This window comes from Trachurus japonicus, chromosome 4, assembly GCF_045865225.1.
Source record: "Trachurus japonicus isolate A0001 chromosome 4, Traja_1.0".
Lineage (NCBI taxonomy): Eukaryota > Metazoa > Chordata > Actinopteri > Carangiformes > Carangidae > Trachurus > Trachurus japonicus.
The window spans coordinates 17807822-17823239 of record NC_140910.1 but is presented as its reverse complement, the minus strand read 5'-3'; the positions used below and the strand labels follow the sequence as shown (position 1 = coordinate 17823239).

General features: G+C 41.3%; 1 protein-coding gene across 5 annotated transcripts in view; it reads left to right on the top strand.

Annotated features, from left to right (window-relative positions):
- The window catches only part of negr1 (neuronal growth regulator 1), a 142870-nt gene that overhangs the window by 99688 nt on the left and 27764 nt on the right, over positions 1-15418 (top strand). For 3 of the 5 annotated variants that reach the window (XM_085774445.1, XM_085774449.1, XM_085774447.1), the window contains exons 6-7: positions 2493-2641; positions 13640-13681. In XM_085774445.1, the coding sequence (XP_085630571.1) occupies positions 2493-2641; positions 13640-13681 (191 nt within the window). The remainder of the gene's footprint in view (positions 1-2492; positions 2642-13639; positions 13682-15418) is intronic. The other 2 variants (XM_085774446.1, XM_085774448.1) reach the window with 1 other exon arrangement.

The window sequence follows — 15418 nt, the reverse complement described above, 5'->3', positions numbered from 1 at the left end:
CTTCACACATTCAATTATATCAGGACAGGAAGGTTGTCTACTCTAAAACTAAACATCTTAAGTTTCAAAGAGTTTTGCACAGTACTGCAATTCCTAGTAGAAAGATATCCATATGAAATCCATGTGAACTCTCAGTAAATATGCATTCAAACTGTGTAGGAAGCTACTGTAATGCATGTAAATGTACCGGAGCAGGGACAAGAGCCATGAACACAACTAACTGTAGCCACATATCGAGTGGGCATTAGGGTTAGGTACACTTGCATGAATATGAATGGATACAATACTGGATGTCTTACTATACACCAATACTAATAAGTGTTACAAACTTTGTGTTGTCCTTGGAAACTATTGGATAGTAGTGTCCTTTATAATTTATTTAAAGGGACAACGAGGAGTTTTGGAAAAGTGAAGCGTTTTCACACTACATTTATGAGCCTCTGCGCGCACCGTAGAATTCTTCGACCGGCGCAAGACAGACTCATGTTTTCATTCATCAATAATTAAAGTCAGAGGTTCAAAGAGGTTCAGTTACCGTCATAGTTCTGACAATAAACAGCGATTCGGCGGCGTTATTCTCATAACTCTAAAGTAAGGAAACACTGGTCGGCTCGCCCAGCATTTCCGCCACCACTAATAATAACAAAATAACGATAGAGACAAAACGGTATATTTATCGAACATGGAGCCATTAACAAGTGTGGGTAGCGGAGATTCTTCCACATTAACGTGAGACTTTTTTATAACCAAATAGAAACTCCTCGTTGTCCCTTTAAATAAATAAATAAAAAAACACAGGTGGAACAGCAAGAACATGTACAGTATACATTTTTATATTATATATATAATTCAGTGTCCTGAATTTTGACTGAAAAGTCTGCATTTTGGATTGTATAAACTCTAGTTTTTGGCTTATCAGGCGTGCCTTTACTTGATAATGACCAGTATGATCAGATGTCAAAGCCCTTGGTTTTGTTTGTTTGATTCTTCCCACTGACAGTGTATTTGTTTGATCTCCCATTCGCCCAGCCTCCAGAGAGGACTCGTAATGTTGAGGCACGAGTCATTCATGCCTCGTCCTCACCTTGCATCCTAATATAATGTTTGCCGCCAACTGGCTTAAATCATTCGTGACACACACATCAATCAGTCTAGATTCAAGTGTCAGTTCTTGAATTTAAAAACCAAATTACCCCCATTACCCGTCATTTACCCACTCCTAGTGAGCACAATTTCAATCATCAGCTCACACTGTGCTAATTGTAATTATGGGGTGGATTCAATTTATTCAAATTGCTAAGGAGGCAAGTTGGCATGATTGTAGTCTTTACTTAATTCAAGGACTTGTTCTTTCTGTGACTTCTTACGTGGTGTAATGGTGATTTCTACATTTACTCATCATTACGAAAAGGACGGAGAAACTGTAAATCACATAACTTTGATACAACATTATCAGTGGTTGTGACTATTTCATTTCCCAGTCACTTAGTATGTGAAATATTGATGTCGCCATACCATCAGTGCATTGCTACTGCCACTTTGTCTTTATCAGAAGTAGTGTGACAGCTTTGACAAGTGAATCTTTCTCTTGATGTGTCACTGCTTTCATTCTTCAATGGAAGTGGGTGAATGTTTGTGTGTGTGTGTGTGTGTGTGTGTGTGTGTGCAGGGGTGGGGAGGGCGTCTTTCACTATGACAGAGGGGAGCATTGACTATTTTGATGGTGAACTAGTGAAGAGGCGAGACACCCGCCGAGATTATCAGTGACTGCTCGGCTAACATTTGGGGAAGTCACTGTGGGAGTGGGAACAACAGATTTGTGGATATTTGTTGGACATAAGGTCACACGTAGTGTTTAAAATCAGAGCGACTCGAGCCAAGCTTGAGATCATGGGGGGGCACACGAAGGCCAAAACAGAAACATGTCTCTTCTGTGGAGGTTTGTTATGGTTTACGACAGAAAACTGTAACAGTGACAGAAAACCACACTGATAAAAAACAAACTCAGCTTTAATATCCACAATAATCCCACAAGCAGGACGCACAGCATATGCCATTACAGAGTGAATTTTAATCTCTACAGGCTGTTAAAGATCATCACGACCACCAAAGTCAACAATTATACAATTTCTCTGCTTCACAGCACAGATGTCGGGCACAACTGCAATGTGATTTCTTTTGAACCCCACCCCCCCCCACCCCCCCAGCAAAACGATGAGCAACATGTCAAGTGGCACCCAGCAGGTTCACCCCTGGGTCATTTCTCTCGCCTCTCAGTCCCTCAAAGCATCTCTCTGAGACAGACGCGTCAGGCCAAGGGATAAATAGATCTGCTGAAGAGGGCGACCATAAGCACTGTGCAATCTGAAGATCCACTAAAGGACGACAAACATTTACACCCACCATGAATGCCACTTCCCCACCGTGGCGCTTTCTGAGTGTGTAGGTGAGAAATAAAAACCTAATTTGTTGTGCTTGCGTTCTGCTTTCAGGATTATCAAGGGTCAAGGCATCGACATCAAGAGCCTCAGCTCCAGATCAGTCCTCACAGTGACCAACATGACAGAGGATCGTTACGGGAACTACACATGTGTCGCCACCAACAAGCTAGGGACAGCCAATGCCAGTGTGCCTCTCATTCGTAAGTTGTCATTCTATCTGCTTGTGGCTAAATGGAGTGGTGAAAAGTCAGAGGGCTGAAAGGGTGTTGTGGAAATCTGTGGGGGTGTGCGCCCTGAGAGATGTTTGTATTTTTGGCGCAGCATTCTTGATGTTTGACTAAAATGTTACTGTAAGCCCAGTGCTGTAACTGGGTGCCCACAAATCATCAGTAGAAGTGGTCTCCTGTTTCCTACTCATCAGTGAATGTTTGTTGTCTAATACAGTTGCAAAGTCTTTATGTGTGTGAGTGGGTGCTTTTTAAAGTCTACAAGTGCATGTTTACTAGAGAGAAACGCCATCTGAAAAATAAATTTTGCTCTAAGTGAGAACACTGCAATTACAAAGGCAGCTACACAGGTCAGTCATGCTAAGTTGAATGCCAAATAGCAGTATGGCTCGGATTTTAAAGAGGTCCAAGAGTCAGCCCTTTCATAGTTTTCAAAGCGCCATGAGGCATCTAACTGGCTCTCTGAAGAGGCCAAATAATCAGAGGCCAAGCTGCTGGTGCCTCGGTGATAGACTGCAGACTTATTTAATGATTTGAGAAACACTTGTACATAAATTTAAGTACTAAAAAAAACGCACATCAGAATATTTCCTGAATAGCAAAATCAACTGCAGGCACAAAAGAAACCCCCATCAAATCTGAAAACCAGGTTGAATCCCCAGGGATTCTGGTTCTGTGTTTTAACAAACACAAGTGGCTGTGTTCATGACGGGGAAGCCAGTGAGGGATCATTTCTATGTTGCTGCTCTAGCCATTCCTTGTACAAAGTGACATCGCGGGCAACGCCTGAACTTCTGCCCACACTATTAAACGTTCAGACTGAAAACAGCCCTGCATTTTGGAAAACGTAAGAGGTTACCAGTGCAATGCCTTGCCAGAAGACAGTGCAGAGTACACAGACAACAGAGTTGATCTAAGTTCAACCTTTTTGCCTGATAACCCTGTTGTCTGTTGTGAACACACAGTTTCAGACCTCCCCAGTGACTATGACTGTGCGACTGCCTACTCTCTCCCCAGGCCAAAAGTAGAATCAGGCAGTTATAACATCTGTAACACAATGGGAATTGGACATTGTGGAGAAAAAAGGAGGAGGAGAAAAACACAAAGACGAATCACACCCTTAGTGACACAGACCCAGAAAAAACTGTACATGTATTACAAAGTCAGTAATTTGGAGGCCTATCATTCAGAAAAGCATTATAATGAAGCCATCACACAACCGTTATGCCCTGGTATAAGGAGGTCAGAGCACAGACCCATGAGCACTTGGAAAAGTTGTTCGGTAAAATGAATCATCTTTCTCTTTTTAGATGGGTTTCATTTTAAACAGCCTCTAACAATAGCAGTACAGGCTGCCAACTGCTGATAATACGAGTGTTAGTGGACTTCTATGATATGTTGTACTGTAGGCAGCAGACTGAAGCGTGGCCCAATTCACACTGGGCAGAATCACAGTATACATAGGCCAAAACAAGCCATCAGTTTATTACAAGAATAATTTCTGATTCTAGTGGGGTTTTGAAGTTCAGTGATCACAGCAGTATGAAAGGCCAATTATGTTAGGGGTGCTCCAAAAAAAAAAAAAAACACCTTAAAAATGCCCTAAGGCTACTACTTTTTTTCAGCCGCAGTCTCTGAACTGGTCAATTAGGAAACAAGGAGGGCAAAGCTTCCGGTGCACGAACATGGTCACATCATAATTTTCTTACAGTTTAAAAATAGAAACTCTCCTTACTCACTTTTAAAGAACTGAAGAGGAGTGGTTTAATGAGTTATACTGTAGTCCATAGTGGATATACACATCTTTAAAACTCTATGTGAAGTGGCTTTTATCCACTTTAATTCCTAAAAAATAACAAGACACGATTCCGTGTTATTGAATGTCTCAGTGCTCCTCTACATACTGTCCATTCACCAACATGTTCACTCTCTTCGCTTGTTCTCCACATACTCTGAGCATTTTACTGTCTTCTTGGTATTTGATTTCCTACACTGTTGGGCATTTCCATTATTTTGTCCACCTTCTGTACCTGCCAAAACGTGACTCAAGCAATGACAGCATGGGCAAAGGGAACATGTTTCCCTCAACATTTTAGAACAAGCATGGGTGAAAAAAAAAATCTAATGTATTCAGTGATGAAATATGAACAGGTGAATTAAATTATTCACCAGTTTGCTCTGCACCGTCTGACGATAACATAGTCCCTAGCAGGCCAGAGACTCTGAATACAAAAAGATATTTCTGTAGAGTTGGCAATTGTCAAAGGAGCACTCCACTCTCCTGTTTGTGTATGCACAAGAACATCAAAGGCTTGTCTCAGATCCTCAAATGGATGATCTTAATGTGACACTAGCGAGGCCTCAAAGGCAGAGCAGCAACCAAACCCTCAGAATAGACAGAGGAGGCAGCTTCCTGTGCTGCCACCCCCAACTTCTCTCCCCGCTATTCCCTCTCTTATCTCTTGGTCTGTCTTGCTATCGTGGCTTTGTCTATATCTGATTCTCTCGTCTCACTCTTTCCCCCCTTTGCTTCTCTCTCTATCTCTCTCTCTCTCTCTCTCTCTCATTCTCTTTCTCACACACCTACTGTCTCTCTTGTCTCTCTCTTTCTCGCTCATGATTTCCACTAATAGAAGGGAGGCCAAATCTGCTTTTGCTCTTAATGAGAAATGGCAAGCAGTCGCCGCAGCGCACTCTCACCGGTACATTGACGTAAATAACAAAACCCAGAGGTTAGATTTCACCACGGATGACTTTGGATTGCTATTTTAAAAACCTGTCGATAACTATTGATGAGCAAGATGGGGACGGGGGAAAAGGAGCATGCACATTTGACAGAGCGTCATATATTGAGGTGAATTTCAAGTGTTAATACAATGAGAGTGGTTTATGGCAGAGTAATTAACATGTATCTCCAGTATTTTTGTGCGTCTTTTCCATCACACTAAAACAGTTTTGGAGATGCCCAATTGTCATCTCCAGTGTAAATCTTTGAATAAAGCCACTGAGAACAAAAGTATAAACCAAAAATACTAAGCATTCAAGGCTCATTTTCATTAGTCTATTGTCATGAATCTGAAGTTGAAAGGTCCTTGAGCGGGGTAAATCCTTTTTGTCTTAACCTAATAGAGTCACTTTAAATCAGTCTAGCAAAAGACCCGCCATTATCACTGATGAGATGAACTGTGACTCTGGAAAGCCTTCTCCAAGGGAAAGAAAACCCATTTGGCTCCCACTCGAGGCAGCCAACAGAAGACAGATAGTTTGTTTTCTGTTTCAGATCAAACAGGGATGGAGGAAAAAAAAAAAATTTGCATTCTTCTTTGTGCACGTCAACATGCAGGTTCTGACTAATTCCTGATTTTTTGTGACGAGTTGGATGGCTGTGTCCTCATACGGTTTTCTTCTGTGGTGGTTTGGAGTCAGAGTTACCAGTTGTGTCAGACCATGTGGGTTTTTTGTGCTTTTAAACCATTAAGTCAAGCATTGTGATCTCTTTCAGCAAAGTACCACTTATAGCTCTGTGTTTAAAAACTGTGGTAAAACACAAACGTGGTTCAGAAAGAAAGAGCAGAAAGAAAGCAAGCACCATCTTTGTCACTACTTGTTGGACTACAGTAGTCCACCTGTGTATGTGCACAAAGCTTTGATACCTGTATTTCACACCTGATCACTTTTTGAATAACACAAGCAATCACTTGTCATAATATCTGCGTTTCTAAACAATAGTTAAGTTACAAAGGTGTAACAAATTGTATGAGATAATGGACTTGAACGATAGTATAGAAATAATCTGAAATAACTTAGGAGGCTTCCTGTGTTTCTATATGTTTGCAGATGGAGTATTTGTATTTAATTGATTATAACTGTACCAGCGCTTGCACAGGTGTTGTCGGTGCTGTGATTCATTTTCAGTCTGTTTAATTTAATCCCGAGACACGAGTCTCCTCTCCGTTGCTTCATTGTGTTTTCCTCATCATTCTCTGGATCAAATCAAACCACAAAGTGCGTACAATAGAAAAGCAATCTCAATTAATGACATATCAGCTTTCTGAGAAAATTATACTGTGAGCTTTTTTTTTTTCTCTTTGTCAGTTTGTATTAGCAGTTGTCCAAAATGAAAGTAGACAGACTGGAACAGAAACTGCAGTGAGGGACTGGATCGATGCTTTTCTCCCTAAACTAAGAAGAATGATACCAGTTTCATACAAAGGAGGAGCTGTCGACTACAGAAGCTTATGTGCTGGTTGTTTGTAATAGATATAAACATTACCATACATTTGCTATAGCACCATCCTAGCAGTTGATTTTGGACAGATGTACAGTCAACATGTTCATTATATAGAATATTGACTTGTTGATATGGATCTGTTGATACACCATCAATGCCAGCTTTGCAAATGTTTGTTTGGTAAATACTATAGTGGACTCAACGGTATGAGCATTTCGGTTGGATTTACTTGTTAAAACAGATGAGTCATCTTAGAAAACAAGCAACAACCAGCACGTCTGAGAAAGGAATGAAAGTTTAAAAAAACAATGAATAAGAAGATGAATAAAGTCTTCTGCTTTGCCAGCCCATACTGGAAAAGTTGGTTAAATGTTGGATCCTGCACACTGTGACAACATGGAGTGATAATGTTTGATAATGGAGTCATTAATGAGTATAGTCTGTCTTTACGGTTGAACAAAGTCACGAACACTCATTGCAAATATATTCTGCGTTATTTGTCAACATCTTTAGTTGATGATTGATGTTATTTTAAGCGTTGCTGCTGAGCTCAGCCCAGTTAGTGCCACTTGTGTTATTGAATGCGTCTTCTGTTTCAAGGTCATTTAACAACTGTTCAGAAGTGTTTTCAGATTCCTCAAATTTGAATTTCAAACCATCTGGGTAAAAAAAAATAATCCATCCACTGCAGAATTAATAAGATGAAAAAGTTTCTCAAGTTGCACTATTTCTTAATCCAAACAAAGACGGTGGCTGGAAATAGCAGATCACCTTGGTCAATTCTAAGTTTTATTACTGAGAGTAAAATAAATATTGTTAGTTAGTGCTATTGATATGATTTTGTCAAACTTTTGTAGTATTTAATAGTGAACACAATAATTTAATTTCTTCCTGGTTGTTCAACTTTTTAGGGGTTTTTAAACATTACTGGGTATTTATTTGAAATGATTTGAATGTAATGGTAACACTTGAGGCACAAACAGGGTCATGTATAGAATCCATTCCTACACCACCATCAGGCCACAGAGAATCAGTGTACTATGAAACAGCTCTTCTTTAATCGAGTAATTACAGTTTAAAGTAAAAAAGAACAGGATTGCAATTGTGTATTATTCTTAAATGTTCCAATCACTGCAGGGTCCATTCCTCACATTTTCTCTTTGCACATACACATATGCGACTATATGTACACCATACTCTCACACACACACACACACACACACACACACACACACACACACACAAACGCACACTCTCCCACACTTTATGATTTTAGCTGAGGTATAACAATCACCAAACTGGCAATCCCTATTTCAACTTCCAATTTCATGTGCTAGATGGAAGTGAACTGCGATGAAAAGACTGAGGCTGTTCACTCCAATTTTCTGAGGAGTCCTCCAGCTTAATTGGTCAAGCTCTTATCCCCCAGCCCACCTCGGCTTAGCCCTGGAGGAGATTTTCTCCACCTATACCTCTGCCTTCATTTCCTCCTTTCTCTTCTCCCCTCCTCCCCCCGCTAAGCAGTAATCGGAAGAGACTGATGGGAAAGAAAAAGAGTTACTCTCTCTCTCTCTCCATCGCTGCTCAGCCTCCCTCAGGCGGGAGAGACACTGCTGGCTAGTTGGTTAATGAACGTCGTGTTCGTTTGTCACGCTTATCAATCACCGCATGTGTAGGTGTCATTTCGACATGTCTCCTCATCTGCCGTTGTTGTTGATGATGTTGTTTGTTCCCACATCCTGTGATTGTACCTGAGTCATGGAGCAGAGATGCAGTAAAATTGGAGCTAAAGGTGCGACCCTGAAATGTGGGTGTGTGATAGCATCTTAAAATGTTGGGACATAATGTTGAAACCATGTGGAGAATCAAACTGTGCTCATGTTTGTGTTCAGCCACTCATGCTTGTATTTATTTGGCTGCATTTTACATAAAACAAGTTGCATCTTTATTCAACATTCTGCTGTTTTCTGGATGTTTTTTTCAGCGTTTCAGCATGACACAGTTTTTAGGTATTTTAATATTATCACTAATCCAACACATCAAAATATGCAGAATGAATTAAACATGGTTTGGTTGCAGTGTCTTTTATTTTTCCCCAAAACACCCTTAGAGTGCTGCGCCATTTACCTAGCCTTTGAATGCTTGCATTTCCATATTTAAGCAATCAGAAAAAACCATTAACATTTCCCAGTCGCACTGCGATGAGGAAATGTTTGGTGCTGTTGCAGAGCCTTCATCCTGCAGCCCAGCGGGCAGTGGACTTTATACCCACCCACACCCGCACCCACCACCACTGAGTCCTGTAGGAGACCAGATGCACGGTGCTAAGGACGTTCATCCCTGGATGACTGAGCCCAGTGGAGGCTCGCAGGATGATACACGCTCTGGGCAACATTAAAAATGACTTAGGATAAATAACTAATTAGCTGACTCACAAATTAACACAGTTGTTAACACCAACTATTCCATCATCGTGGAGGGATAAGTGAGGAAAATAATAGCCAAGCAATTCACACCAGGAATGTGCCACTGCATGGCAATAACCTGATAATGCTCTCAAACGGAGCAGTAAAGATAAAGGCCCATGACTGCAAAGTTTATTTCTTTCTCTCCCTACCTACTTCTTTAGAGGGGTGTTCACAAAGTAACACAAAATTGCCATATTTTACCAGTTTGATGTGATTGTTGATCAGTATTATCGACTGAGGAAATAACAGACAGAGACAGAGACACTTGTGAATTTTAACAGTGATTGTTAAAAAACAATGTTATCGCACAGACACTCAACAAATTGAGATTGTATTGACAGTCATGATTCTTTTGGATGTTTAGTTATCTCAGCTTGTCTTGTCTATTTTGTGTAATAGATGTTTGAAGTATGAACATTAGATGAGCTAAACTCTGAGCCAGGCCCGACTGAATGGTAATTCCCACAAATCATGTCACATAAATCTCTTACAGTATCATGTCTACAAGAAACAAAGAGCATAGCAATCCATGGAATGAAATAGCTGTGAAAACTAATGTGTTTTATCTTGCAAGTGAGCAAGCTGTGCAAGAGGTCGACTGCCATTTACAGTACGTGAAATGATGCGCGTTGCTCTGCTGAATGGGAGAAAGAGTCCAAGTCAGTCTGGAGCTGTGAGGGAGCGATTGCATGTCAAAAGATATGTTCCACAGTAATGGAGGAGTGTCTGAGAGCCCATGAAATGATTCACTGGTGAATTCATGCTCAAGTATTAATCAGATAGCACCCGCCTGCCTGTTTGAAGAAAGAACTAAAAAGAAACTGCCTTCACATATCGGCTCCCCCAGGAGTACTTGAAGTGGAAACATTTGCGGAAGAAAAGATTAATTCGACCATTTCTCCACCAACATACCGATGGAAACGGCATATCATTCCACACATGAATACTGATTCCTATACAATTTCCTCTTCAAATAGAATGAGGGAATAAATCGGAGGCAAATGTTTTATTGTTGTTGATATAACAGCGGCCTTTTAACAGAAAGTCAGTTCCTAAACAGTTCATACTTCGGAGAGGCGACACAGAGCAGAGATTGAGAGCACGGTGCGGTCGAGGTGCTACCCCACTTTGTCCCACAATTGAAACGGCCATGTTGAGTTCCCATGTAAATGGATTAAAATGGAGAGTCTAAGTAGGCTTCTGCACTGTTGCATGGCCTAGATACAGCGGCTCACTGCAACAGACTAAAGTGGAGTTCTTTGTGCGTGTGAAATGCGTGCGAGGTGTGATCATGGCTGCCATGGTTTCCCTTGTGACAGATAAGCTCCTCCTCTGCCATGAAGCCTTCTGGAGGAAGTTGGCTTATACCTTTGTGGGGAGTATAAATAGTTTTTTTTTTTTTTTGCTGCAAGTATAAGTCTCACTGTTTGTGTGTCACAAAACGCAAAGCCAAAAACAAACCCTGTGAGCCCGACCACTGCATTGCTTTGACTGGAGCTCTCATGGTAAAGAACAACTTTGCTTTGCCACACATCCCAGATTCTGCTCGCAAGTGAGTCACCGCACAAACCTGGTCATAGCTTATCTCAAATTAAGCACTTGTTTACCAAACAGAAAGCCGTGTTATTTGTTTATTTGTCTCAAACCGCAGATCAAATGGGCAGCAGTGTTTACATTACAGTGATAGCTTCATACCAGAGTAGCATTAAATAATTTATGCTGCACAGCAAGAGAGTGGAAGCAAGAAATGAAAGACACTGGCTAAGTATTAGGTCATATCAATAACAGACCAAATGTGTTACGTTTTTTTTTTTTTTGTTTTTTTCATTTAGCAACAATATCATATATTACTTTATACCAAGACCTGATTGAACTGTGCATCAGTTTATTAGCTATTATAGATTAGGGGTGGGTATTGCCAAGGACCTCACGATACGATATGCATCACGATACGATATGCATCACGATACTTGAGTCACGATACGATACGATATTGCGATATCCAAATTTTGCGATATATTGCGATATTCTACGATATTCTACATAGTTCACTGAAAAATGTAAAAGGCAATTATGCATCTTAAAATCCGAGTTGTATGTACATCAGATGATAGTGATAATTTATGGGACAAACTGAGTCAAAACAATGTAATTCAAATTATCCATGCCATTTTATACAAGTGCAAGTTACAACAACATATTTGCATGAACAACACACTGTCTACATATTTTTGCCCACCCCTATTATAGATGTAATTTTGACTCTACACCTTAAAGCCTTTGGAAACCTGACTATATATGGTAAAAATGCTTATATTATATCAAAGTCAAGTGCCTCATTAAGCATCCACAAAAGTCTGAGTGACAATAACTATTCATAACTATTAGAAAACCTTGTTTAAAAACAGCTCATTTTGCTATTGAGGCACTATTGATGCCACTGGTCAGGACAGTGTGGGCGTGGCAGATAACGCTATGATTGACAGCTCCATTGTCATAGCAACACGTCAATGGCGACCGTTAAAAAAAAAAAAAAAGTCCTCACCGGAGGACGTGCATCGATTGATTGATGCTATTTAGCAGCTAACTAGTCTACCAGCTTCGTTTTGGAGCGTCATAACCGTCTTTGGTCGTAGTCTCACAGAAAAAAAGAAGCTTTTAACCGTCACTCATGTCTGTGTGAGCGCCAGGAGGGGCTGACTGACACACACACAGAGACAAGGCAGGTCGCGCTGGAAAGCTAATAAATGCTAAAAGCTAATCGCCAATTTACACACACCCTCCCTCCCTCCCTCCCCTCACCCCCCCAAAAAACCGGCTGTATCGGCTGTATGTAGAGAGGAGTTGTGAGGAGTTGTGGGCACACACACAGACAGACAGACAGACAGACAGACAGACAAGGTAGGTCGCGCTGGAAAGCTAATAAAGGCTAAATGCTGATCGCGGATTTACACCCCCCCACACACACACACACACATAAAAGAAACGGCTGTATCGGCTGCATGTAGAGGAGATGTGAGGAGTTGTGGGCACTGACAGACAGACAGGGCAGGTCGCGCTGGAAAGCTAATGAATGCTAAAAGCTAATCGCCACACACACACAACTCGGGTTGACATGGCTCTGGTTGTGAGGACTTGAGAGGAGTGGAGGAGCGACCGTTAGCAGAACGGTTTTGTTCGCCGCCACTGGGGGGCTGGGTGAGAGAACTGACGTGGCGATTTATGAATGGTTAGGATTTATTGCGTGATAAATCCCAGAGATAACTCCGCCCAATTCAAACCTACTGTACAAAACCTTAAAAGACAAATATTTTCAATTTGGATGGAAACTTTTTTCTAATTATTTTTACATGTTTAATAATATGTACATAAGACCCTAAAATACATGGTTAGGAGGCTTTGGTGGATTTGGGTTTCCAGAGGCTTTAAGCACAAATATAGTACCTAACCATAAAATCTAGTGTGACATTTTACACATACACCTCATGCTGCTGCGCTTTTGGTAGATACACTTATAGTTTCAGTAGTCTGACACACTAGACTGAACATTTATGGACGTCACATTATTCCATCTCCCAAATGCCACCAGTGGCTCAGCCTGAAATGAGTTCATAAGGTAATCAGATTGGGACTCTTGAGTTCGCTCCTCAGAGGGCTCAAAGGCACACTAAAAGTTTCCTTTTTTTTCTTTTCTTTGCTTTTTTTCTTCAGTGAGTTCATACAACCTACAGTAAAAGAAGGACATCATATGGCGGATGGTGCTATAGCCCATGGAGAGGGAAAATAAAGTTAAAGTGATGTGATTTAAGAACTACCCGGCAGGTGCAGATGAAATTATGGGCGCTAACTGAGCATGGTATAATCTTGGACTATCAAAGTGAGACACGGCGAGTTGTTTAGCATACCAGAAGTATGATGTACTGTAAGTTTCTTCTTCTTTTTTTTTTTTTTTTAACTCGGTCACAAAACATCCTCAGGGCTTTGGAGCAGCCTCAGTTCCCAGGTTCCCCTCAGTTTTTGTCTTAGAGGTAGCCCATGCAAGTCGGACGCGACTGGGGAGTTGAAACATGTTGTTGATGAGCATGTGGAGGTTGCATCTTGCCACAGAGACCACGGCGGTCCTTAATGCATGGAGAGGATTTGTCTCCATTCCCTGTCCTTTTGTCCTTGCATGCATTTTTTCTTTTTTATTTTACGTCTCCATTCTGTTAATAATACATGAATGTCCTCTTTCCCTCCCCCTCCCTCTTCCCCTCCTCTCCTTCCCTGTAGCAATTATTGAACCCACCACCACTAGTGCTGTCTCAAGCCCAGGTCAGTATGTCACCATGCTGTACACCAAATCAGCAAAGAGGGCTGCTGCCTCATACTAACCTGAGCTGAAATCCTCTCCTTCATTTTGATTTGTCTCAATTGGCTGGCTGGAATGACTCCCTGGTGTACAGCTTCATTGTTTGTCCTTATAGTTCTTCAGTTTGCATTTGTTTTGTTTAATTTTTTTTGATTTGATTGTTAACTTTTTGTTAATTTTGCGTTAATTTTGCGCTGGCTTCTACAGGCTGGCTGTATGTACATATAGCTCCTACAGCCTGTGTCATCGCAACACCCTGCCCTTCTTCCTTTCATTAAACCCCACTTCCGCCACCACCCCCTCTCTCCCCCACGTGGAGCAAACAGTAGTAGTCATCAAAGTGGCTGTTCCATGCCTCTGGGTCTGATGCTTTTCATAATGCTGATGGCTTCTTCGTCTTTTTCTCTTTCTGGCTTTCTCACCTCCACTCTCCACCACTCTCATGCTCCTCAGTGCTATCTGAATGCAGTATACATCAAAGGCAGGACGCTGTTGGTGTCAGAGGCCCTTGGTTTGTTGTTTGCAAGATGGAATCTCTTCTGCCTTTGTACTTTTATCACTACCTTTCTACCTCCCTCTCTCTTTCTATGTCTTAATCTTCCTGTATCCCTCTCCCTCCTTTCTTTCTCTGTTCTTTCCTCTTTCTAGAACAATCAGTTGGCACTCTGCCACCCTCTTTAACCTGATCTCCTGCTAGTGCTGTTGCCGGTGCTACACTGTCAATGTCGCCCTTGTTTCTCCCCCTTGCTGTATTCTGCCGCTTCCACATTCCAGCCCAGAGTAATCCCCTCTGCCTGGTTGTCTTTTCTCCCTCTGTAATGGTTTTAAGCAAGTCGCAGAATGTAATCTCTCATGCTGGTTACATTATTTTTGCTTAATACTGTCCACACGCACAGTAACATGCAGACACTCACGGCACTCACGCTAAAAAGCTTTTACTGGCACAAATGCACACAAAAGACACTGAAATGAAAACATGTTGAAACATTCTAACACTTGGACGTACAACAGTGCAAACGTAATCACATGTGAAAATTCATATTGCATGAGGAATCCGCAAAGAGTTTTTGTGACTTTTTATCCACTACTGTGGCAAGACGCCACTGTTTACTTCCTGCTTTTTTTTTTGTTTTTTTGGGGGGGGTTGGGGTTTTTTTTTAGGCACAGTCTCGGATTAGCATGTGCTCACGTGCTTACTCTACCTGTCTATCGCAGCCAAATAAATTATCTGTGGAGATTCTGTCAGATAACAAGTTAAAATAAGCTCAGCAGCAACGAACAGTCCTGGCATGGCTCTGAACTCTCATTTGATGTAACACTTGCAGAACAAATGACAATTTCATGGTCCAAAGGAACACCAGTGGTTTCAATCGTGGAGATAAACTCACTCACCGACCCACTGTTCTTGTTTTGTTCCAACTTATATTTGAAGTAAATTTTTTGATGGCGCCCTCACTAAGTGGCTTGGCAAAGGGAATTATTTTAGATCCTTGCAAATGGCTCCTTGTCCCAACTGTTGTTTAATCACATTTAATAATTAATTTTAACAGGTTATTATCTGCTTTTATTTCCCCTGTGAATTCGTTTGCGAAGATGTGCTCCCAAAATAGGCAATGAAACTCCAGTCTGCAAGGTAACCAAATCAGAAGATCTGAAGTTGAAAAATTGCTCACCCACAGCACTTGCAGCAGTGCATGTTT